Raw genomic sequence first — 27,131 nt, forward strand, 5'->3', positions numbered from 1 at the left:
CATGCCCCACTTAAGTCCCGAGATGATCCCAGTTCTCTAATTGGTCATTGAAGTGATGGAGAGCATTTATTTTTTGGTGTGGGAATAGTTGCACCATGAGGATTCAGGATTGCTATTCCCCTATTAATTGAAATTTGAGTGTAATATGGTGGTCTCTGAACAATTGGAATTCATTGCTTGGTCACTGACATTTCTGTATTATTCTTCTGGCCATCTGGCTCGTGAAGCTTTGAACCTGTTAAGGACCCGTTCATTTTCATTACTTACTGTATGGGTTTAAAGATTCAATCATCAGACCAGTACCATTTGTTTCTGTTTGTGTCCTGCTACAAGTTCAAAGAAGTGACTGAAGTGCTGAAGTAATTCGCTGGTATAAGTTGAGCAGGATGTCAGACTGTGAAGGATTGAGATTCAAATTAGTCAATGCTTTGAAATGAGTTATATGCTGTGGACCAGCACACCTTTAGGAAAGGATATTTATAACAATTTTTGGGAATAAGAAAAGGTCCCTGGTGCCTTTTTTGTTAAATCTCAATCCCATTTACTTGCCTTCGCACCATATCTCTTGTTCAGAAATACATCTGATTATCTCTTGAACCCATTTGTATTGTCCACTTCTGTGCCTTTCCTGTTGATTTTATTCCACATCTGTAATACCTTTTGGGTGAAAATGTCCAACTTGATTCTCCCATTTCATTCCTTTCTAACTTTGACATGTGTCCTAAGATTGAATGCTTCGACATAATAAACAATTTGCCTGGATTACTTTTGCACCACCTTTTATAATGATGGAAATTTCAATGCAATCAACTTAAAGTCTCATTTGCAAAGATAACAAGCCCAACTTCCTTATAACTTAAATTCCTTATAGCTGAATCAACCTCATAGCTCACCACTGAATGCTGAGGTTTTTTTTGCCCTTCAACTGTGATACCCTGATGAAACTCCACGGTGAAAAGAAAAAAAAAATCAGAGTTAATCACTTTAGCACAAATGCGCATTTCCTAGTGCCTAGTTGCAGAGCATTGTCATGGAGCAGGCCGCCAACCCCTGTCTTAGCTGATCAAAGGGGGCGTAACTGGCAGAAAATTATAAAATAACATGTAAAACATGTTATACCATGCACAGAATAGTTTAATGTAATATGGTGATCTGTACTTGGGTCTGTGCCAGGGATACTGTCGAGCAGGTCTCCATGAGATAATATGCATACTGTCTGCTTTACTGCCTGCCCATTCTGTACCAGCTTTAAGTGCATGGTGCACTCGTTCAGAAGGAGACGCATGCTGTTTTGTTGTTTCTTGTTCCAGAAGCCGCTATGTTTCTTTGCCTTCACTGTTGCCCATGGTCCCACTGTAAAGAACGTCAGTACAATGAGTACTTGTGGTTGGTCGTGGAAAATAGAAGTGCGAAGAGAATCTTATCTATCCTAATCCAACTCAACAGTAGCATCCTGCATGGATGAATAAATGACAGGCTCCTACAGTGTGAAAGTGTGAGGTTGTGTTGTATAATTATCATAGATTAATTTAAAATTAAAAGTACTTATAAAATCAGTGTTGTTCAGTCTTCTCTTTCTTTTACAATCAGTAGATAATAGAATCCAAGCTTGGAAGATGGTCACTAATAAATCCAATAAAGAATTCAGGAGAAACTTCTTAACCCAGAGAGTGGTGAAAATGTGGAACTTGCAACCACGTGGAGTAGTTGAGGTGAATAGTGTAGATGTTTTACAGGGAAGCTAATTAAGTACATGAGGGAGAAGGTATTATCAAGTTATGCTCATAGGATTAGATGAAATTGCTTGGGAGGGGCCTTGTACGAAGCATAAACACCAGTCTCGATCAGTTGAGCCAAATGGCTTGTTTCTGTGCTGTACCTTGCATGCAATCACGATTTTTCAATCTTGATGGTGTCCTATGCCATGAGCCTTGACCCTTCCCATAAGTATTCAAAAAAAATTTTAAATGCACATAAATTGCACATTTCGGATTTTAGTTACTGCTGAGCCTGGAAGTAAGATTTATACACGAGTTGGAACAATTTCTTTTGGGCTGATGATTGGCTTGGCAGTAAAACTTCAGATTTTTATGCTGGTGTGATGTATATTTTATAGTACCATAGATGTTTACAGCAGAGAAGGCCATTTGACCTTTTATGCCTTTGTCGACTCTCTCCTGGAGCAATCCAAAACGAATCTCACTGTCTCACTTGCTGTCTATGACCCTAATGTTTTTTTCGATAACGTAGTGTCCAAAACTGCAGGATATTTTAATTGTGGTCAAACCAGTATTTTGTACACACAGATCGTGACCTCTTCGCTCTTGTACTCTGTGTCCTTAAATATAAAACCCAGAAAGCTGCTTGCCTTTTTTATGGCTTGATCTATCTCAACTCTCAATTTCAGAAAATTGTGCATTTGAACTTCTGGGCACATTGTTCATCCAGCCACTCCATCACCTTTTCATTAAGTGAGTACTCCCATTCCATATTTTTACTCCCACAGTATATTACCTCACAGTTATCTACGTTAAATCTTATCTACCATGTTACTGTGGTTGTGATTGTGAATTGCTTCACAAAACAAGAATTCAGGTTTTAGCACTGTTTCAAGAAGGGTCTATCAGATGGTCTTTTGTGTGATGCAGCACAAAAGAAATTCACCCCTATTGCGAGTGCAAATATTTCACTTCAGAAAGGACTGCACTCTCCATTCCGTCATTTAGTGGTGTAACTGACAAATTGATTGTAAATCCTTTATCCAGCCAGTGTGGACATTGTACAGTATTTTATATGTAGAGTATCAATAAGATCTAATAATTTGTGTGATTGATACAGCTGCTAAATAATAATATGTATAAATCTGAATTGGTTCTGCTATTTATCAACAGACACCCATATTGTCCAAAATGTAATATGAACCAAGGTCATTGAGAATAGCACACTGCTGTACGGCTCACTTTATTGAGAACTGAAGCAACATGAACCAGGAAGTGGAATTATTTTTATCTTTCGAAATTTTACTCTTACTGGCACAGTCCAAGTTTGAGCTGTCTGCTCCAGCATTTGTACTTGCTGCTAGTTTGTTTAAATGAAACGCAACACAGCTGAGCAATAGTTAGTGAGTGGAATTGTATGAGGTTCATAAAGAATTTTAGCAGTGTTACACGAGCAATCTGCAGAAGATATGAGGTAAGACAATAACGTGGCAAGTTCTGTCAGACCACAAGAGATAACAGAGCTGCCAGCACCTTAATTGTTCCCGCCCTGATGATTCAGTGGGTATGTGCACTTACGTGGAACTGAGTTATATGGAAGGTACCAAATTTAATGCCTGGTTTTAGCCAGGTTTGGGCACTGTCATGTCCCTAGTTGAAGGGTAGATGTGGCGGAGATGCTGCACTCTCAAGTAGGCTGCCGATAATTCCAAGATGCAAATTCGCAAAACTGGAGTCAATTGGAATCGGGGGAAAACTCTCTGCTGGTTGGAGTCGTACCTAGCACAAAGGAAGATGGATGTGGTTGTTGGAGGTCAATCATCTCAGCTCCAGGACATCACTGCATGTTCCTCGGGGTAGTGTCCTTGGCCCAACCATCTTCAGCTGCTTCATCAATCATAAGGTCAGAAGTGGGGATGTTCGCTGATGATTGCGCAATGTTCAGCACCATTCGCGCCTCCTCAGATACTGAAGCAGTCTATGTAGAAATACAGCAAGACCTGGACTATATCGAGGCTTGGGCTGATAAGTGGCAGGTAACATTCGCGCCACACAAGTGCCAGGCAGTGATCATCTCCAACAAGAGAGAATCTAACCATCTCCCCTTGACATTCAATGGCATTACCATCGTTGAATCTCCCACTATCAACATCCTGAGTGGTAAACTGAACTAGTGTAGCCATATAAATACCGTGGCTACAAGAACAGGCCAGAGGCTAGGAATCCTGCAGCGAGTAACTCACCTCCTGACTCCCCAAAGCCTGTCCACTATCTATAAGGCACAAGTCAGGAGTGTGATGGAATACTCTCCACTTGCCTGGATGGGTGCAGCTCCAACAACACTCAAGAAGCTCGACACCATCCAGGACAAAGCAGCCCACTTGATTGGCACCCCATTCGCAAACATTCACTCCCTCCATCACTGATGCACAGTGGCAGCAGTGTGTACCATCCACAAGATGCACTGCAGCAACACACCAACGCTCCTTAAACAGCACCTTCCAAACCCGCGACCTCTATCAACTAGAAGGACAAGGATAGCAAATCCATGGGAACACCATCACCTGCAAGTTGCCTTCCAAGTCACACACCATCCTGACTTGGAACTATGTTGCTGTTCCTTCACTGTTGCTGGGTCAAAATCCTGGAACTCCCTTCCTAATAGCACTGTGGATGTACCTACCTTACATGGACTGCAGCGGTTCAAGAAGGCAGCTCACCACCACCTTTTCAAGGGCACTTAGAGATGGGCAATAAATGCTGGCCTAGCCAGCAATGCCCACATCCCATGAATGAACAGAAGAAAATAATAAATGAGTGAGGTACGGGAGACCCACCAATATCTCTGGAATTGTATCCCAGACTGGGCAGCAAATCTGCTCCTAATGACTCAGCACTAGATTTATCCATTCGGCTGTTGGGGACCAGGCTGGGCACTGCTTGTATATCTTGGATACAAGAGGTCCTTTTTGAGGTAAGCTGCAGAGCAAATATGGTCCCAGCTCTGTACAATAATGCAGCCAGTTGCTTGGAGAGAGTAATCTAGTGATCAATGCGCTTTTGTTTTGAAGAGGTAGGTCCTGTTTCTCTATGTGTAGACACAATGGCCTGTATATTGTGACCAAACTGGTCTGTTTGGTTCCAGGACCGGTAGCTCCTCTCTTGTTCAGCACAAGTAGATTCCTGTTGAGATTTTAAAATATTATTTACACTTTGCTTATTGTTCAGGGAATTCCTGTTTGCTTATTCAGATGGAGCTACTTTTTTACTTGCAGAAAGCCCAAGCTCTGAGGTGTTTTTTATAGTTGAACGCCCTTAAACTCTCAAAGATTACTAAAGTTTAAAATTTCATGATTCAAACATCATCAAAGGGGGTCCTTAAGGCTTCAAACAGCTCATATGTAGTAAGGCGGATACTCTCCATCAGTATCTAGTTTCCAGAACTGATTTAAGTTGTACACGAACATTTGCAGAAGAACAGCCTGTTGGAACATGATTGTTTTGTACTTTTTGTGAGCAGTATTGGCAGGATGACTAGCAGCCTGGTGTGTTCGGCATTAAGATTATTTGAACCAGACTCCTGTAAATCAGCCGTTTAAAAAAAAAAAATTGCTGTGTTCTACAAAAGTGTACACTTTCTTAAATAATAGGGCAATGCAGAATCCCACCTTTAAAAAAGACATACACTGAATCCCCATTCAAAGGGACAAATAGCAAACACAGGTTCCAAACCAGGATCTTGTTCAATCTGAACCAGTCTTTTGATCAGCTTATTCTTATCTGCTCTGTGTACACAGCCTGTAGCATTAGGAAGCAAAAGGAAGTGCATTTTCAGTGAGGGTTAAACATGGCACTGTGAAGAGACTCGTTAATTGTTAGGAGTGCTGCATTAAACAGAAGGGTTTTTATCAGAGCAAAGTACTGCAGATGCTGGAAATCTGAAATATAAACAGAAAATGCTGGAAATACTCAGCAGGTCTGGCAGCATCTGTGGAGAGAGAAACAGTTAATGTTGCAGGTTGGTGATCCTTTGTCAGAACTGGGGTCTTATCATATTCTTTCAGGCTGCCAAGGTCTACTGGTGAACCCACTAGCCACACTCTACTGGAAAACAATATAGGCCATTGTAGGTACAATATTCTCATGGTAAAGTCTGTCTTGTTTTCCAGCGACCTTTCTGAAGTTTTTTTGTTTGGACATTGGGACAATTTTTTTGTTGCAGACTTTTCTCCTCTCTTCTTCTGCATTCTTCATTGTCAGTTGTATGAGGTGAAAAAGTAAGTCGCAGGAGGTTATGCACCACGGGAATAACCACAGCTGAACTCAATACTGTCCGATTGACTGGGATAACTCTACTCTGGGTTAGGCAGGAATCTCACGGACACTGTATAACTTTATTGGTCCAAAGCTCACAAAAGCCTAAGAGTGTTGCAGTTATGGATTGATCATCATGCTGTAAGACCTATTCCATTGCAAGTTACAAGTATCTCATACACACAGCCCAAGTCACCTCAGCTGTGCAGATGACAATGCAACTATCTAGTCTTATTCAACTTGTTTATATGGTTTTGTAGAAGGGCCATACATGGTGTTTCTATTGTGTGATCAGGCTTACTGGCAGATCATCGTAACTTCTGCTCATCTCTCTCCCACTGCCCCACCTTTTTTTTGTCAACTATTTTAAATCTCTATCCTCTGGTTATTGACCCTCCTGCTAATGGGAACAGTTTCTCCATATCTACTCTTATTAAAACCCTGCATAATTTTGAATACTTATCAAATCTCCTCTGCTCTAAGAAGAATAATCCCTGCTTCTCTAGTCTCTGCAATATAGAAGCCCCTCATTACCACTTCTTCTGAAACAACGGAACCTCTTGTACACAAAGATTTCACAAATGTTTGTGACATATTTCTCAATGTATCCTCACCTGGTGTACACCCATGTTCACTCACACAGCTGTTCTTATGAGGGTCAGACTGTAATGAAAGCATTTATTTTAGGATAATTGTGAATGCTTCTGGAGTGTTAATCCCAACAAGACAGCTTGGAAGAAAGACTTACATGATCTCAGGACAATCAATGTAGTAGTTTAGAAGTATAGTCAATATTGTAATATTGGAAAGGCAGCAAAGTGAATCTACCAGACTGTGGCATGGCCATCAATGGGCACAGTCTCATGCTAGCCAGAATGGCTGTTAATAGGCAGAACTCTCACCATCCATGTTGTGAGATGGCCATTAATTCCCAGAAAACTCTCATTTAGTTTTTCTTTTAAATGTTAAACTTTAACCAAAAATTGTGATGACACTTGGACTCAGCCAACGACGTGCGACTGACATCAGGAGGTAATGAAGGGTGTTGCCAAATTGTGAAAAGTAGTTAATGACTGCCTCCAGGAAGTTGGAAAACCTCAATTGTTCTCAACCAGGCTAACATTTTGAAAATGAATTGGAAGAATCTAGTTCAATTTTCACTCTAAGGTGCGTGGGTGCATAGCTATGCAACAATCAGGAATGTGCTGCATAGGGACAAACACAACAAAGGAAAATTAAAGGGAACAGTGATCCAGATATCAGAGCAGTATCTACGTCAAACTGAAGTTACATTGGAGTGCATTATTTAACTTTTTTAATTATGAGTGATTTTGAGGGAATTCATGCAGCATTCCAAATATTGCTGTGTCAGCATTTGTCTCAGCTGTGATGTCTTGTGTTCAAACTGTCTGCCAACACTTGCAGTCAAGGCTGATACATGGATCTTGGCCACTTGGGCAAAGTACGGAATAGAAACATAGAAAATAGGAGCAGGAGTAGGCCATTCAGCCCTTCGAGCCTGCACAGTCATGGCTGATTGTCCAAACTCAGTTCCCGCTTTCGCCCCGTATCCATTGATTCCTTTAGCCCTAAGAACTATATTTAACTCTTTCTTGAATATATTTAATGATTTGGCCTCAACTGCTTTCTGTGGTAGAGAATTTCATAGGTCCACCACTCTCTGGGTGAAGAAATCCCTCCTTATCTCAGTCCTAAATGGCTTACCTCTTATCCTCAGATTGTGGCCCCTGTTCAACGCCTCCGCCATTTCCTTGTTTAAAAACACTAGTCTTAGACCCACATATCTCCCTTTTAAACTGAATGTGAAATTCTATCGCCTCGAGGCTCCTTTACCATGAGGTTACTGATTTCTGATTAAACCTGTCTCATTGCACATTATCAGGTTTAGAATAGCCTGCTCCCTAGTTGACTCTAGAATATACTGCTCTAAGAAATTGTCCCAAATACACTCAACTCATTTTCCAGGCTACCTTTGCTAATCTAATTCGCCCAATCCACACGTAGATCAAAGTCACCCATGACTATTGCCGTACCTCTCTTACACGCCCCATTTATTTCTTCACGTATACTCTGTCCTACAGTGAGGCTAAAGTAGTTGGAAGTTCTCCTGTTGTTCTAGTACTAGAACAAGACTGTTCTCAAAGATTCTGCATTGATTACCTAAAGGATAATGCAGAGACTAAGATGAATGGTGCACATGGAACTGAGTCATAGCAGTTCACTAAAATAAAAGCAAAATACTGCAGATGCTGGAAATCTGAAATAAAAACAAGAAATGCTGGAACTACTCAGCAGGTCTGGCAGCATCTGTGGAGTGAGAAGCAGAGTTAATGTATCTGATGAAGGGTCACTGACCTGAAACGTTAACACTGCTTCTCTCTCCACAGATGCTGCCAAACCTGCTGAGTGTTTCCAGAATTTCTTGTTTTTATATCATAGTAGTTCACCTTGAGGGAGCAGTACCTCAGGACATGTGCGATGCCAATATCATCACCCTCTATAAAAACAAAGGGGACCGTGGTGACTGCAACAACTACTGTGGAATCTCCCTGCTCAGCATAGTGGGGAAAGTCTTTGCTCGAGTCACTCTAAACAGGCTCCAGAAGCTGGCCAAGCGCGTCTACCCTGAGGCACAGTGCGGCTTTCGTGCAGAGAGATCGACCGTTGACATGCTGTTCTCCCTTCGTCAGATACAGGAGAAATGCTGCGAGCAACAGATGCCCCTCTACATTGCTTTCATTGATCTCACCAAAGCCTTTGACCTCGTCAGCAGACGTGGTCTCTTCAGACTACTAGAAAAGATCGGATGTCCACCAAAGCTACTAAGTATCATCACCTCATTCCATGACAATATGAAAGGCACAATTCAACATGGCGGCACCTCATCAGACCCCTTTCCTATCCTGAGTGGCGTGAAACAGGGCTGTGTTCTCGCACCCACAATTTTTGGGATTTTCTTCTCCCTGCTGCTTTCACATGCGTTCAAGTCTTCTGAAGAAGGAATTTTCCTCCACACAAGATCGGGGGGCAGGTTGTTCAACCTTGCCCGTCTAAGAGCAAAGTCCAAAGTACGGAAAGTCCTCATCAGGGGACGACTCCTCTTTGCTGACGATGCTGCTTTAACATCTCACACTGAAGAGTGCCTGCAGAGTCTCATCGACAGGTTTGCGGCTGCCTGCAATGTACTTGGCCTAACCATCAGCCTCAAGAAAACGAACATCATGGGGCAGGACGTCAGAGATGCTCCATCCATCAATATTGGCGATCACGCTCTGGAAGTGGTTCAAGAGTTCACCTACCTAGGCTCAACTATTACCAGTAACATGTCTCTAGATGCAGAAATCAACAAGTGCATGGGAAAGGCTTCCACTGCTATGTCCAGACTGGCCAAGAGAGTGTGGGAAAATGGCGCACTGACACGGAACACAAAAGTCCGAGTGTATCAAGTCTGTGTCCTCAGTACCTTGCTCTATGGCAGCGAGGTCTGGACAATGTATGTCAGCCAAGAGCGACGTCTCAATTCATTCCATCTTTGCTGCCTCCGGAGAATACTTGGCATCAGGTGGCAGGACCATATCTCCAACACAGAAGTCCTTGAGGCGGCCAACATCCCCAGCTTATACACACTATTGAGTCAGCGGCGCTTGAGATGGCTTGGCCATGTGAGCCACATGGAAGATGGCAGGATCCCCAAGGACACATTGTACAGTGAGCTCGCCACTGGTATCAGACCCACCGGCCGTCCATGTCTCCACTTCAGAGACGTCTGCAAACGTGACATGAAGTCCTGTGACATTGATCACAAGTCGTGGGAGTCAGTTGCCAGCGCTCGCCAGAGCTGGCGGGCAGTCATAAAGGCGGGGCTAAAGTGTGGTGAGTCGAAGAGACTTATCAGTTGGCAGGAAAAAAGACAAAAGCGCAAGGGGAGAGCCAACTGTGTAACAGCCCCGACAAACAAATTTTTCTGCAGCACCTGTGGAAGAGCCTGTCACTGTAGAATTGGCCTTTATAGCCACTCTAGGCGCTGCTCCACACACCACTGACCACCTCCAGGCGCTTACCCATTGTCACTCGAGATAAGGAGGTCAAAGAAGAAGTTCACCTTGTGGCAAGATGCTGTTGAACAGGACAGTTCTTAATCTTAACAATTTGCTGTCCAGGTCTCACTTACTGAAATATAGTTTAATGGAACAGTGTCTGTAATATGTGGAAAACTGCAGAGCTGGACTGCCCTGTTTATATTGCACTGACGAAAAATCCCAGTCATTCAGATGTCATAGTGACAGTTGGTTCTGTTCACTGCTGGCAATGCTATGCCTGCAGAGACTCTGTGCTGTAAACCCACCTCATAAGGTGGTTCTTAGTGCCTTCAGAGATGCCCGCAATGGCAAGGTTTTAATATATGCAGGCTTTTTATAAAGCAGTTTACATTTTGCAGTACTGGGAGAGCACCACTCAAATGGAGATCTGTGATCTCTTTGTGTCACTCTCCCCTGTTTATTTTAGTTGGTGCTGTCATTCCAAACTGAGGCTTGTTAGAGTTTTTTTTAATGTGTTGGAGCCCTGACTTATACATCTACAAATATTGCAGTGCATATAGGAATGAGCCACCTTGAAGTAGCAAACATCATCGTGCAACAAGAACGAACAATAGCAGCTAATAGAAACAAAGAGGGAAAAAAGCAACTAAAACAGTTTACCAAGTCAGCTTAACTGAGTTTAGTGATGGTAGTGAAATCCACACAGTGTAGGCCTAGGAATCGGAAGCAAGCTGCTTCTGTGTGTTCACCCCGAACATTAAAGGAACTGTTTAGTGGGCTAAAACAGGAGGCACCTAAACCAACAGCCTGTTTAAGGACTCATAAAAATCTGGGATAGAATACAGAAGTCAGCTTATTTGTATTTGGGAGCAGCGTCAAGTCGAAGTTTATTAACGTCGTGAATAGTCTGCTCGGCCATTTACCATTGTAACCCAAACTCAGTATTGTGAGTTACAGAACAATTTTATTAATCCAACTGCTAATGTTGTACATACTGACTTGACAAAGAAAAGGAATCAACAATTCTGCATGTGCAGGTTTTTAAATATTTCTTTGTTCTCATTTGAACTTTACGCACTATTCCATTGTAATTGATAACAAGCGTCATGAAAACCATAGCATGACCTACTGGCTCAGGGAGAAAGGCGATGAACTCAAAGAACTGGATCTTACACGAGCTCTGCTCATTATTCTTGTTTTCATATTTTTATAAAGGTATTTCAATAGATTAAAAATATATATATATTGAATATTCCCTTTCTAAAATTTAAATATTAAAATTACATTTGCGTTTATACCTCTGACTAGCAATTTGTAGACAATTTTCTCCTTTTGTAGACAAAGGCAGAAAGCCCTTGTGAGGCTCAATCCCGAAGTATTCCTTCACACTGTTGTATGAAATTTCATTGTATTGAATTATCAATTTTTTAGAAACCTCCCTTCCAATTAATTATTTATTGGTAAGGATTAAATAGAGAAACAGAAGCTGAAAATTTCTGTTGGTCATTTTGTAACCCAGCCCCTTAAACCTCCCACTGGCCCTTCACAGCCCCATAGACCTCCCAGTGCCCAGTTACAGCCCTGTAGACCTCCCAGTGCCCAGTTACAGCCCCGCAGACTACCCTGTGGCCAATTACAGCCCCTTAGATGATCCCGAGGCCAATTACAGCCCCATAGACCACCCTGTGGCCAGTTACAGCCCCTTAGACCACCCTGTGGCCAGTTACAGCCCCATAGACCACCCTGTGGCCAGTTACAGCCCCGTAGACCACCCTGTGGCCAGTTACAGCCCCTTAGACCACCCTGTGGCCAGTTACAGCCCCTTAGACCTCCCAGTGGTGCAGATTATGTGCCAGTTGCAGAAGCATTAGACCAGCTTAACAAAGAAGGGATAAGTTGCTGTGGGGGGTAGGAGGAAATTAAAGGGTGGAGGGAACATTACCCAAAAATTCCATTTATATATAACAAAAAAGGTTTGTATGAAACTTGCATTAACAGCTTGAATTTATTATCTGGCTTGGGATCTGAGTGAATAAAACCGCTAACAGCTGCAGTGTAAGTGAGGTTGGGCTGCTTAGAATTGTAGCAGTAATCTTCTTGCTTGCTGAGGTGTGAAGAGGGAGGCTGAATTCCATTGAAAATGTGGCAGAGACTGTACTGTCTGACTGTGACTCCCATTGCCCTCCATAGGCTAGACAGTGGGTAGGAAGGTGGGCATGAAGGTTTTTTTTCTCAATCACAAGCTAATTTGTTGGTTTTACAGGTCTCAGCATAAAGCTTTTTTTTTAAATTAACCCTTTCAGTGGTGTGGTTTGTTTATAAATATGCTCAATTTACTTGCATGTTGCAGGTTAACACCAATTATCAGCATTTCAAGTCAAATTTCAATGCATGGAGGAATTTTCATGATGCCCATTTGCTGATTAGTAATAAGAATAATGTCAAAAGTAATGATCCAAGCTTTCCTGAGTGGAAGCACACCAGTGTAGCTCTAAACTAAACTGTGAAGTAGGAGGTTCAGTTCCCCATCTGTACTTAGTTAACTGATATCAGGTGGAGCAGCAGTTGAGTCATTATAATTGGCCTCAATGTGGCTGGGCGAGGGAGACGGAAAAAAATCATCCAGCGTTTTCACTTCTAATCATTAACTAAAGCTGTCTGCTGGAACGTGTGTGTGTGTCAGTCAAGAGAGGGTAGGATCGGACTGTAATATTTCCTTGTGGTTGAATAGCCTATTGATGCTTACTATATAAACTGAAGAGTATTTACTCACTGGGGTTGCCTGTACAGTTTAATCCTTGCATGAATTTGTGCCTTCAAGTAAGGAAGTGGGAGAAAGGATAGCAGGTGGGGGCTGGTGGTGGTGGTGGTGGAGGAGTGAAACAGAGGTTAAAAAAAAACACTGCTCTCGATGCACTAGAAATTACTGGTTCTAATTTCAGTCACAGGCGCAAAAAAACAGTGATTTTCCTTGTGGTCAAGTCTTTGCTTAAATATAGCAAACTAGTGATGTAACTTAGTGGAAAAGATAAATTGCTCCAGCTTCCAATGGATAAAGAAAATTCCGAATCATGAGTCCTGGTGAACAGATGTAAATCTAATGCCAATATGACATCACAAAGTTATTCCTAGTATCTTGCGTCGATTAGCCAGTCCAAATATGTTATGCACCACCGTCCTCAAATATAATCTGTATTGAGGATCATTCTCCAATTAACTTCACGGCACCTCTGCTTATGGTCGCCAAATCAAGCTACTGAATTAGGATTGTCTTTGGGATGATGCATCCTGCAGATTTGTCTCCCTGAGTTTAAATTATTAATCAGAGAATCCTTTGGCAAACCAGTATTTAGCTTTGGCTCCCAATTTCTAAGAACAGTAAGTTATTTTGTGCTTTTTGTTTTGTTTTGTGCTCATCTGGGATATTGGGATATCCTTATTTCCATTTCGGCATTTATTTTCTGCATCAGGTTGGCATAAATCAGGTAAGTATGGTTTAGCTACAAATTAGAGCTGCCAAATCAAAACTCTTTCAGACCAGGTGCCACACAGGTTATATTCAGAATTAAAGTGTCTCTGCTCTGCATTAATAATAAACCCAAATCAACAGTACTGTACTACTATGACATCTCGAAGTCTCTAATTCGGATTTTGAACAATTGGGTGTTATTTCATGCCATGAATCAGTCCCCAAGGGGTTTAGCGTACATCTAACTAGTTTTATTTTGGGGCCACATAGATGGAGGAGACTTTCTTCTAGGGACCTTACGCCACAGCATCCAATGTGCTGCTTTCTTAAAGCATAAAACCAGGGCTCAGATCTTTTCTTTGTTTTTCTACATAGTCTCATAACACTTACAACTGTTACACAAGTTACTGTAAGGTGGCAGGTAGAATAAGGATATGATGAGAGTGTGATATGTGCAGTAACAAATCTGAGGTGCAAGGTAACTTGGCATTGTACACAAACTTGATTTTTTTTTAGAGATACAGCACTGAAACAGGCCCTTCGGCCCACCAAGTCTGTGCTGACCATCAACCACCCATTTTACACTAATCCTACATTAATCCCATATTCCCTACCACATCCCTCAATTCGCCTACCACCTACCTACACTAGGGGCAATTTACAATGGCCAATTTACCTATCAACCTGCAAGTCTTTGGCTGTGGGAGGAAACCGGAGCACCCGGCGGAAACCCACGCAGTCACAGGGAGAACTTGCAAACTCCGCACAGGCAGTACCCAGAAACTAAACCTGGGTCGCTGCAGCTGTGAGGCTGCGGTGCTAACTACTGCACCACTGTGCCACCCCAAAAATTGTAAATTGTTTCTTTGGAAAAGAGCTGATCTTCTATTGTGAGGATCTTAAATCATGCTGGCTAATAATTAATTGGGATAATAAAGGACATTTTTGCTTGTACAGAGGAAAGAATACTTATATTGACCAGCCTGTTGTGTATCTTTCAGAAATTCCTATGCTGTAACCATTCTATGACTCTATGATTTATCTATACAGTTTTCCCGGATGAAGCATTAATATTCGGATATATTTTGCAGGCAATAAAATTGTTCATTATCTCCACTCAAGGGAAAAATGATACAATTTGCCAGTGGATGAGCAAATTTTCACTGAACCCTAATGTGACTAGCTTGTGTTATTATACAGCGAAAGCTATTATTGTCATTTTGTACTGTCTGAACTAATCTGCCCACGAGCAACTGCACAGGAGATCTGCTAGTACTTACAAAGCTTGCAGCAGACATCAATGGGTAGGGCATTGCTTTGAACCAGTATTGATTCTTTTGGATCCAACACAACTGCTGAAAACTGGACATGGGATGGCTTAAATGTTTGAATATCCATCTGCTCTAAGTAAGACTGATGACATTCCTTCTTTGGAAACCATCTTATTGTCCTGTAAGCAATTAACTTTTTTTCTTGCTCTTTTTGTAGGACTTGACTCTTATATCATGCAGCATGGTGGATGCCTAAAATAACTGTCATGGCAACATGGGTGGAGGGGAAACCTGCCCCAACCCCAAAGAATACATTGAGTGATGTGAATGATATTGTAAATGAGACGAAGTCTCCATGGACTCGCATAAGCCCGCTTTCAGATGCAAGCAATAAAGCCCGTGAATCAGCAACTCCAGTTTCTCCCCATATATTTGATAATGATGGCAAACTGAATTATAATTTGGGCTCAGTAACAAAGCCTGTAACAGGACCAAAACCAACACTTACTCCAAGACTATTTTGTTTGGAAAAGTCATCAGTGCCATATCCATCTCTAGGGACCACACAAGCACCTCTCTCAGCCCCTAAGCCTATAAGTGGTGCTTCTATTATTACACCATTAGGGAAACTGGCTGTAGATATAGGCGATGCAAAAGCAAGCTTCAGGAACACAGAGGCCAAACATGCACCAAGTGGAACTGTTTTGTCAGTATTGTCTTCCTTTGCTCAAAAGCCTTCATTAGGATCTGACAACATCAGTTGGATGAGGGCAGGGGACTCTCAGGATGGTGAAACATTGCTCAACCTACATTCAACACCAAAACTTAGCAATTTTGCAGTTTCTTCTTCACCCATGACCTTGAGTTTGGAAGAAACAACAGAAGAAAAGAGTGAACATTCTGCAACAAAACCAACTACAATTGTCATTCTGGAAACTTCTGTGCAGAAGTTAAAATCAAAGAAATCCAGTGAAGATGTTAAAGATATTGGGAAATGCAGGGACAGTTCAGAGGATCAAAAGCTGCAAGGGACTATGCAACCTTTTATGTCATCTAAGCCATCCATTCATTCCAGGAAATACAGCCCAAGTGCCACTCAAGGGTTTGGGACATCAAAACCTGCAGCGCTCTTGAGAGCTTCTTCATTACGAATTTTAGGAAAATGGGACCGGTTTGCAGAGGAAGATAAAGACAAAATGGACAAAGAAAAGGATAGTACTGAAAGCCCACCTTCACCCAGAGTTCAGTTAAGGAAACCTAGACCATTATCTGCTTGGCATCCTGGAGCCACAAATGACCAGAAATCAGAGTCTCCTTCAGAAATCACCATAATGCACAATGAAAAGCCTTCTACCCTTGAAAAACCTTGGCTTAAAAATCCCAGACCTTTATCAGTGGACCTTACAGACAGATTTGAAGCCTCTGCTCACAAGAGAAATGTTCCCCTATCGGAGGATAGTAAAGAAAATGTCCCCATTAATAAGGCTGATAGCGCTGTGCCCTCAGGCACCAGATGTGATTTAGTAGTTCAACAGGAAGAGTCAGTAGCAGTGGCAGAAAAGTGTTGGTCTTCAGCTTCTCCAAATGACCATGAAGTCGAGACAAATAGTTGTTTTCTTGTTGCAAAAAAGAAATTCATTAACAGCCCAAAGATGGATATCCGTAATAAAGATGTCAAGGCATATACATTGTATGAGAGAGACAATAAAGAGCAGATTACTTCCCCAGAAAGAAAGATTCTGTGGGAAAATGACCTTAATGACACCAAAATCACTCCAGGTCAGGGGAAAGAGGAAAAGAAAGAAAAAATACCTGCTACCTCATTAAGAACTGATGAAGAGAAATTGGGAACTGACCAAGAGCAACTTAAGAGTCGGACAAATAAGAAGTTGGATAAAGAATGTTCTGACCTGGGCCGAGCTTCAGATGGTGAATGCTCTTCTTTGGGCTTCGATGATCGAGGAAGTAAAGGAAATAAAGTGCCAGTTTCTGGTGGGATAATTAAAAGTCGCATAAGTCTCCTCTTAGATTCTGCCAGTAATAGCACAGCAAAAATAGATTGTCCGCAGTCTGCCCCTGAGAAGGAAACGATAAATATTCCTGTCAGACAACGAATCCAAACGTTGACTTCAGAGAACAATGATTCCAAACGGGAACAACTCCGAAGTTCCCAAAGACGATCGTACCAGCCAAGACCTCTGTCTTCAGACATAACGAAAAGGTATGTGGAGTTTAAATTCTTGAAGTGTTTGATGTCCAGTGAATTTTTTTTTTTAAATTGCATCCCATATCATTCACTTGTTTACCATGTGCCTAGTTAATGTTATGTTCGAATAAACACTCAAACTGTGTGGTAATAAGTAGAATATTCCTCTCAAGGAAAAACAAAAGCAATACAAGGGGCTGAATTTTATAAGCGCGCTGCACATCACGGCGGTGAGCTTTGAAGTCGTTGGCCTTCAGGCGCGGATGCGCCACCTCTGAGCCCCCGAGATATTTCATGCGGAGGCTCAATTTAAATGGAGGGGCGGAGCGGCCGCCCACGATGACATAGAGGGAGGGGGCGGCCGCTGTGTCCCTGGCAATGGTGTGCAGCGCCACCGCACCAAGCCCTTGGAGGAGGACATTTTATTATTTAAAGTGACATTTATAAAAATGCAATTTTAAAATCTTAACAAAAGTTGGAGGCCCTTTCAACACCCATTTCACCACCTCCCCCCCCCCCCCCCCCACCCCCCAGCCCAATGTCTGTTTTAGGACCACTGACCCTAAATAAATTTTATTGCCAAGGCAAACTCCGCCCCCCCCCCCCCCCCACAACCTCGTAACATTTGCCCTTCAACCCCTTCCCACTAGCCCCACAGCCAATATAAAGTGTTTCCCCCGCTCCCCCGTACAGAGTTCCAAAGGCGTGGGACATCCTTTTGGCGGCTGTAATATCGGCATGGGACAGCCGTCGGGACAAGGTAAGTTGATTTGCACATTGTAATTCATTTTAATATTTAAATGAAGGCCCTGCTGCCAAGCGGGGCAGCTGCATCGAGGCCTCACCGCCGCTGGTATAATGCTGTGGGCTTTCTCGCCGTCGGGGGTCGTGGCGGGCCGCTCCCGCAAGTATTTTACACCCCGCCCTGACGTCGAGGGGCTGGTAAAATTCAGCCCAAAATGTTAGAATGTGGTTGGTATAATGTACTTACACTCATCAGGGAGCCATCTAGTGTTCAGTTAACAATATGCAAGTATCATACTTATCAGTTACCACACCTTCTCATCAATCTTCGTGTTTAAGGTGACTTCAAGGTTTGTGAATGTGAGTCTTGGGTGACTGTTTAATCATTCACTTGCTGCCTTTTCTTTAATAGCATGGCTGAGAGCAGGACTTTGCTGTGTTGGGAAATCCCAGCTGCAAACACGTGCCGTACTGGCTGGTGCATTGGTGTGCCAACGTAGTCCCACTGCAACTGTGTTAATTAAAAAGTGAACTCGTATAGTTGCCGATAATGTTAAACAAAAATATCTGATCCTGATTTCCTAAAACATTTTGCTGCACTTTAGAATTAGCAAATTCTCACTCAAGTAAAAATTTCGAATTGTCCTTCATGCTTTTCATTCCAAAGAGCTGTTTTTATGTAGATAAAATCTTTTTCAGATTTAAAAGCATGTAAAGTTGTTTGATTAATGACGTCCTGAACAAACTTTCCAACAGGTTTGAGACTCAAGCAATTGGTGTTGAAGGTCACGGCGAGAAACACATGAATATGGCTATCTCTTCATCTCCAGAACACTCAGTCTTGCAGAACACTCAAGAACAGGGAAGGAGGGAGAGCCGAGAAAAAGATGAAGAAGATGAAACAGACATGGTAATGACTTGCATCCTTTGCGTCACAGACTTTGTTTTTCATTTGACTGTTGTTCCGAAGTAAACCTAGCTGTGTGTCACTAAAACAAAAATCTTTAGTTTGGTGTAGACATAGGATATTGATGCTGCCCAGCCCTACTTTGAACAAAGAGTTTTATTTACAAGCTAAAACCATTTAGATTCATCTGGAAGCCACCATTCAACCCCAGTGAACTTTACCAACAGAACAGAGAATCTTCATAACAACTAGTAGCCAATAACGATCCACAGAAATTTCTGCAGCATCACTTACCAAGATTAAAATTGTTTCTATTAATATTCTAGTTAAGGTGGGGGATGTACTTGATGACTGATTACTGGATCCGATTAACGGTTAAGTCCATGGACCTTGAAGCATGAGACTGTGCTGGCAGAGGCAATTGCTTAGTAACCACAGCACAATGTTTTAGCTTTATAAAAGAAGCATTTTTACACTTTTGTTTCTCATGTCTAGAATATTTGTCACCTTTTGAATCACTGAAATCCAACGTTTAAATAATTGATTTTGCAGTTTCTAAATAGTATATGGATAATTAACTTTGCACTTCAAATTGGAAGTGTTAATTGAATTTAGCATCACGATAAAAACCCTCATTGCTAGACTAAGAAGCCTAGGTGTGAAATGATAGTTAAGGTAGCCGGGGGGGGCGGGTGGTGTACTGGTTGACATGATGTCAGCTGTGGCTCAGTTGGTAGCGCCCTTGCCTCTGATTCAGAAGGTTATGGGTCTAAGTCCCACTCCGGAGATTTGTGCACAAAAATCTAGACTGACACCCCAGTGCATTACTGAGGGAGTGCTGCACTCTCAGAAGTGCCGTCTGCTCTCTCAGGTGGACGTAAAAGATTCCAAGGGAACTATTTTGAAGATGAGTAGGGGAGTTAATCTCCTCATGTCCGAGCAAATATTAATCAGCATTAGTCAAAACAGATTATCTGCTCATTGTCACATTGCTGTTTGTGGGAGCTTGCGATGCGCAAATTGACTACCACGTTTCCTACATTACAATAGTGACTACACTTTTTTTTTAAAAGTACTTCATTGGCTGTAAAAGGACTTTAGAACAATCTGAGGTCATGAAAGGCACTATATAAATGTAAGTCTTTCTTAAAGAAAGGTGTTTATTCCAAGCCTTTACCTAAATAAAGTGTGCCTCTCATCTTGAAAGCTTTAAAAAAAGTCTAATAGTTGTCCCCCATGTCCCCACAGTGGATCAGTTGTTAAGTATGCTGCATAATGTGGAATTGAATTACACAGACTGAAAAGGTCCAAGGTTCACTTCCTATCTGTGCTGAGCTAGTTGATAGGTAGTTGAAGGAGCACTGCAATTGGTCATGGTGCCTCTAGGCTAGGCAGGGGAAAGTTTCTGCTCCTGATTACTAATTGGTGAGTCCAGCTGGAAAGTACTTGCATAAACATTGGGAGAGGACAGGATTGTGCTTGACTATGATGCCTGCTGATAATTGAATAGCCTAATTAAACCACCAACGCATTGCCACATTTATCAGATTTTTCATGTCCTGAAAGATCTGCATTACCAAGCTGTTTCGAGATCTCTTAGTAGCACGGGATGTAGCTTCCTGGGAATAACTACTACCCGTTGTCCAGAGACCCCTCCCATGTCATCCCCTTCACAATGATAGCATAGCAGCACTTTTTTTATTTGTTTACGGGATGTGGACACCCAGATATCTCTGTACTGCAACATTCTGCAGTCTCTCTCCATGTAAATAATATTCTGCTTTTCGATTCTTCCTATCAACCTCACCTCCCCAGCTGCTATCTCAAGGTGAGTCAAACTGTTTGTACCCTTGGCATCCTGATCAGCCCTGAGCTGAGTTTTCCTACATTACAACAGTCATTGCATTTTAAAAGTACTTGTTGGCTATAAAGCGCTTCTGGATTGGGAGAGAATCATTGGCCGGGTTTCCCAGTCTTGAGTGCTGTCGAATAAGCCTGCTGGAGGAGGTTTAGGTGATCATATGATTAGATTTGTCTGAGAATCTCTCCATAAATAAATGACATTCAATTTTGGGCACATATCTGAAGCATAGCTACTTGGGCAAGTTTCTGGAGGACAACTGGCTCCTGTGGGACCAAACTCCAGTAAAGAGCAAATGCCTTCAAGAGAGTAAGGGATAGAAAATTGGGGAAGAAAGGGGGAAAAAAAATGAAAATTGAATATTTAGATGTAATTCTCCAAACTCATGTTAAATTGCAAAATGATTGTTTCATTAAAAAAATTCTTAGAACATAAAAACATAACAGGAGCTGGCGTAGGCCATTTGGCCCCTCCAACCTACTCTGACATTCAATACGGTCAAAGCCGACCCTTGGCCTCAACTCCACTTTAGAGGCCTGCTACCCGACAGCATATGTCGGGTTCGGGTCGGGTCGGGCCCGTCTTCCGGGTACAGTTTTTGGGCTCGGGTCAGGTTGGCCCGAGTTCAGTTCGAGTCGGGTCGGGTTGGGCCGGACACACAAGGTAAGTGTTCTGCTGGTAAGTATTGAAATTAAAAAACTTACCTGAGCTGGAAGTCCAGGACGAAACTGAGTCTGTGCAGTGTGCTAGTGATGTCACTATGACGTCATCACACATGCGCTGCAGGTTCAGCGTCAGTAAGGTAAGTAAACAGATGGTCAGGTTGAGCCGGGTCAGGCCCGGGGCAAAATCGGAAGGACTGGGGCCGGGTCGGGTTCCTTTTTCCTGACCTGAGCAGGCCTCTACTCCACTTTCCCGCCCACTTCCCATATCCCTTGATTCCCGGAGAGACCAAAATTCCGTCTATCTCAGCCTCAAATATATTCAAAGATGAAGCATCCACAACCCTCTGGAGTAGAGAATTCCAAAGATTCACAACCTTTGAATGAAGAAATTTCTTCTCATCTCAGTCCTAAATGATCATCTCCTTATCCTGAAACTGTGCCCCCGTGTTTTAGATTTCCCAGCCAGCAGAAACAACCTCTCAGTGTCTACCCTATCAACCCCCTTCAGAATCTAGTATGTTTCATTGAGATCACCTCTCATTCTGCGAAACTCCACAGAATATTGGCCCAATTTACTCAGCCTCTCTTAATAGGACAACCCTCTCATGGCAGGAACTAATCTCGTGAACCTTCGCTGTACTGTCTCCAATGCAAGTATCTTCTTCTTTGGCCTCCTTGTCTCGAGAGACAATGGGTAAGCGCCTGGAGGTGGTCAGTGGTTTGTGAAGCAGCGCCTGGAGTGGCTATAAAGGCCAATTCTAGAGTGACAGACTCTTCCACAGGCGCTGCAGATAAAATTGGTTGTCGGGGCTGTTAGACAGTTGGCTCTCCTTGCGCTTCTGTCTTTTTTCCTGCCAACAGCTAAGTCTCTTTGACTCGCCAGTCTTTAGCCCTGTCTTTATGGCTGTCCGCCAGCTCTGGCGATCACTGGCAACTGACTCTCACGACTTGTGAACAATGTCACAGGACATCATGTCGCGTTTGCAGACGTCTTTAAAACGGAGACATGGACGGCCGGTGGGTCTGATGCCAGTGACGAGCTCGCTGTACAATGTGTCCTTGGGGATCCTGCCATATTCTATGCGGCTCACATGGCCAAGCCATCTCAAGCGCCGCTGGCTCAGTATGCTGGGGATGTTGGCCGCCTCGAGGACTTCTGCGTTGGAGATACGGTCCTGCCACCTGATGCCAAGGATTTTCCGAAGGCAGCGAAGATGGAATGAATTGAGACGTCGCTCTTGGCTGACGTAAGTTGTCCAGGCCTCGCTGCCGTAGAGCAAGGTACTGAGGACACAGGCTTGATATACTCGGACTTTTGTGTTCCGTGTCAGTGCGCCATTTTCCCATATTCTCTTGGCCAGTCTGGACATAGCAGCGGATGCCTTTCCCATGCGCTTGTTGATTTCTGCATTGAGAGACAGGTTACTGGTGATAGTTGAGCCTCAGTAGGTGAACTCTTGAACCACTTCCAGAACGTGGTCGCCGATATTGATGGATGGAACATTTCTGACGTCCTGTCCCATGATGTTCGTTTTCTTGAGGCTGATGGTTAGGCCAAATTTGTTGCAGGCAGCCGCAATCCTGTCGATGAGTCTCTGCAGACACTCTTCTGTGTGGGATGTTAATGCAGCATCGTCAGCAAAGAGGAGTTCCCTGATGAGGACCTTCCGTACTTTGGTCTTTGCTCTTAGACAGGCAAGGTTGAACAACCTGTCATCTGATCTTGTGTGGAGGAAAATTCCTTCTTCTGAAGACTTGAATGCATGAGAGAGCAGCAGGGAGAAGAAGATCCCAAACAGTGTAGGTGCGAGAATGCAAGTATATCCTTCCTTAAATACGGAGACCAAAACTGCACACAGTATTCCAGATGTGTCTCACCAAAGCCCTGTACAATTATAGCAAGACCTCTTTATTCTTGTACTCCAATCCCTTGCAATAAAGGCCAACATGCCATTTGCCTTCCTAATTGCTTTCTGTACCTGCATGCTAACTTGCTGTATTCCTTGTACGAGCACACCCAAGTCTATCTGAACATCAACATTTACAAGTTTCATGCCTTTTTAAAAAAAAAATTCTGCTCCTCTATTCTTACGACCAAAGTGAACAACCTCACACTTCACCACATTATACGCCATCTGTCATCTTGTTGCCCACTCATTTAACCTGTCTATATCTCTTTGCAGCCTTTCTGTGTCCTCCTCACAGCTTACATTTCCACGTGACTTTGACTCACCAGCAAACTTAGATACATTACCCTTTGTCTGTTTGTCCAAATCATTAATATAGATTGTAAATAGCTGAGGCCCCAACACTGATCCTTGCAGCACTCCACTAGTCACAGCCTGCCAATTTGAAATGCCCCGTTTATGCCTACTATTTGCTTCCTGAAAATTAACCTATCCTCTATCCATGCTATTATATTAACCCCCCAACTCCATAAGCCCATAGAACCATAGAAAAGTTACAGCACAGAGGAGCTCATTCAGCCCATCATTTCTGCGCTGGCTGAAAAACTAGCCGCCCAATCTAATCCCACCTTCCAGCACCTGGTCTGTAGCCTTGCAGGTTACAGCACTTCAGGTACAGGTTCAGGTACCTTTTCAATGAGTTGAGAGTTTCTGCCTCCACCATCGATCCGGGCAGTGAATTCCAGACACCCACCACTCTCTGGGTGAAAAAGTTTTCCCTCATGTCCCCTCTAATCCTTCTACCAATCACCTTAAATCTGTGCCCCCTGCTAAATGACCTCTCCGCTAGGGGAAACAAGTCCTTCCTGTCTACTCTATCGAGGTCCCTCATAATTTTGTATACCTCAATTAAGTCAGCCCTCAGCCTCCTCTGTTCTAAGGAAAACAACCCTATCCTATCCAATCTTTCCTCATAGCTGCAACTTTCAAGCCCTGGCAACATTCTTGTAAATGTCCTCTTTACTCTCTCCAAAGCAATTATGTCCTTCCTGAAATGTGGTGACTAGAACTGTACCTAGTACTCCAGCTGTGGCCAAACCAGCGTTTTATACAGTTCCAGCATTACATCCCTGCTTTTGTATTCTATACCTCAGCCAATAAAGGAAAGCATTCCATACGCCTTCTTCACTTTACCTACCTGATCTGCCACCTTCAGGGACCTGTGGACACAAGGACTGTCCACTTCTTTTACCCCTCTCAATATCCTCCTGTTTATTGTGTATTCCCTTGCTTTGTTTGCCCTTCCTAAGTGCATTACCTCACACTTCTCCGGATTGAATTTCATTTGCCATTTTTCCACCCACTCAACCAAACCATTGATATCATTCTGGAGTCCACGGCTTTCCTCCTTTCTGTTAACTTCACGGCCAATTTTTGTGTCATCTGCAAATTTCCCAATCATGTCTCCCACATTTAAGTCCAAATCATTAATATATACCACAACAGCAAGGGACCCAACACTGAGCCCTGTGGAACGCCACTGGAAACCGCTTTCCATTCGCAAAAACATCCAGTGACCACTACCCTTTGTTTCCTGTCAATGAGCCAATTTTGGATCCAACTTGCCACATTCCCCTGTATCCCATGGGCTTTTATTTTTCTGACCAGTCTGCCATGTGGGACCTTGTCAAATGCCTTATTAAAATCCATGTAGACCACATCCACTGCACTACCCTCAACAATCCTCCTTGTTACTTGTTCAAAAAATTCAATTAAGTTTGTAAGAAACAACCTTCCCTTAACAAATCAATGCTGATTGTCCCTGATTAATCTGTGCCTTTCTAAGTAGCCCTTATCCTGCCTATTAACCTTTTGTGTGATACCTTATCAAATGACTTTAGGAAATCCAGGTATACTAAATCTACTGGATCCCCTTTATCCCCTCTACTCGTTGCATCCTTCATTCCAGAATCCAGGGAATTTTAGAAAATCATAGCCAGTGCATCCACTATCTCAGCAGCTATCTCTTTTAGAACCCTTGGATGTAGGCCATCAGTTCCTGGGGATTTGTCAGATTTTAGTCCCTTAAGTTTCTCCAATACATTGCTAATATTAATTACCTTAATTTCCTCTTTTTTTTTAGCTCCTAGTTTACCCTCTATTTCTGGTGTGCAACTTGTGCCTTCTATTGTGAAGACAGACACAAAATATTTGTTCAATGTCTTTGCCATTTCCTCATTCCCCATAATAATTTCTCCTGTCTCTGCTTCTAAGGGACCAATGTTTACTTTAGCTACTGTTGTCCTTTTTAGAGTCATTTACGGCACAGAAGGAGCCCATTTAGCCCATGAGATCCATGCCAGCCCTCCACAGAGCAATCGAGTCAGTCCCACTCCGCCACTCAATCTCCGTAGCCCAGCAAGATTATTTCCTTCAAGTGTCCATCCAATTTCCTTTTGAAATCATTATCTCCATTTCCACCACCCTTGTGGGCAGTGAATTCCAGGTCATTACCATCCACTGTGTAAGAAAGTTCTTCCTCATATTCTCCCTGCATTTCTTTCCCATAACCTTCAATCTGTGTCCCCTTAGTCGTTGTACCATTAGTTAATGGGAATAGTTTTTCCTTGTATAACTTATCTATGCCTGTCATAATCTTGAACACCTCAATTAAATCTCCCTTCAGTCTCCTTTGCTCAAAGGAAAACAACACCAACTTTTCTAAGCTAACCCTGTAACTAAAATCCCCCATCCCTGGAACCATTCTGGTAAATCTCCTCTGTACTCTCTTAAGGACCCTTACATTCTTCCTCAAGTGTGATAATCAGAACTGGGCACAATACTCTAGTTGGAATTTTATAAAAGTTCAGTGTAACTTCCCTGCTTTGTACTCAGTGCCCCTATTTATGAAACCCAAGATCACATATGCTTTGCTAACCACTCTCTCAATATGTCCTGCCACCTTCAAAGATCGATGCACATGCACCCTGTTAGGGTCTAAAGTTCTGTTAATGGATGATAAAAACTGGTAGTTGAAGAGAATAGGGTGAACAGGTGTTGGATATCAATTAGTTGATTGTATTACAGTGTGTATATATAAAGAAAAGCTAGCCAGCACTGGCTGTGGGTGTTGTTTGGAGAGCAGAAGTAAGCTCTGTGGCAAGCAATAAACAATCTGCACCAAAGCATCCTAGCCTCAGTGTCTTCTTCACAAACAGGCAAGGAAGTTTCTCTTAACACACGCCCCGGTCCCTCTGTTCCTGCACACTCTTTAGAACTGTGCCATTAATTATATATTGCCTCTCCCTATTCCTTCTGCTAAAATGCATCATCTCACACTTGTCAGTATTAAATTCCATATACCACCTGTCTGCCCATTCTGCTAGTCAGTCTATCATCCTCACTGTTTGCCACTCCTCCAATTCTACTCTGTATTTCAAGATCCAGTTCATTTATATGTAGCAAAAAAAGCAGTGGTCCTAGCACTGACCCTTGGGGAAGACCACTGTGTACCATCCTCCAGTCTGAAAGGTAACCATTTACCATGACTCGCTGTTTTTGGTCCTTAAACCATTTATTTATTCAATTGAACACAGACCCTCATTTCATGAGCCTCAATTTTGTTAACCAGCCTTTTATGTGGTACTTTATCAAATACTTTCTTAAAATCCGTATAAACAACATGCATTGCATTCCTTTCATCAACCATCTCTGTTACTATGTTCAATTAGATTAGTCAAGCATGATCTCCCTTTTACAAATCCGTGCTGACTCTCCTTAACTAATCTGAACCTCTCCAAGTTTCTGTTGGATTTTTTTCCCCCTGATTATTGTTTCTGAAACCTTACCCACTGCTGATGTTAAACTGACTGGCCTGGAGTTGCTAAAACTGTCCTTACACCCTTTCTTGAATGAGGATGTCACATCTACCACTCGCCAATCCTCTGGCACCTCCCCCATATCCAGGGAAGATTGGAAGGTTATGACAAGCCCTTCTACTATCTCCAC

General features: G+C 42.7%; 1 protein-coding gene across 1 annotated transcript in view; it reads left to right on the forward strand.

The window, feature by feature from the left end:
• LOC137382638 (uncharacterized protein KIAA1671-like) overlaps nt 1-27,131 on the forward strand; it is a 255,619-nt gene that overhangs the window by 52,927 nt on the left and 175,561 nt on the right. The window contains exons 2-3 of the mRNA XM_068054841.1: nt 15,051-17,054; nt 18,540-18,693. Coding sequence (XP_067910942.1) covers nt 15,082-17,054; nt 18,540-18,693 — 2,127 coding nt within the window. The 5' untranslated portion in view covers nt 15,051-15,081. The remainder of the gene's footprint in view (nt 1-15,050; nt 17,055-18,539; nt 18,694-27,131) is intronic.

Source organism: Heterodontus francisci, chromosome 23 (assembly GCF_036365525.1).
Source record: "Heterodontus francisci isolate sHetFra1 chromosome 23, sHetFra1.hap1, whole genome shotgun sequence".
NCBI lineage: Eukaryota > Metazoa > Chordata > Chondrichthyes > Heterodontiformes > Heterodontidae > Heterodontus > Heterodontus francisci.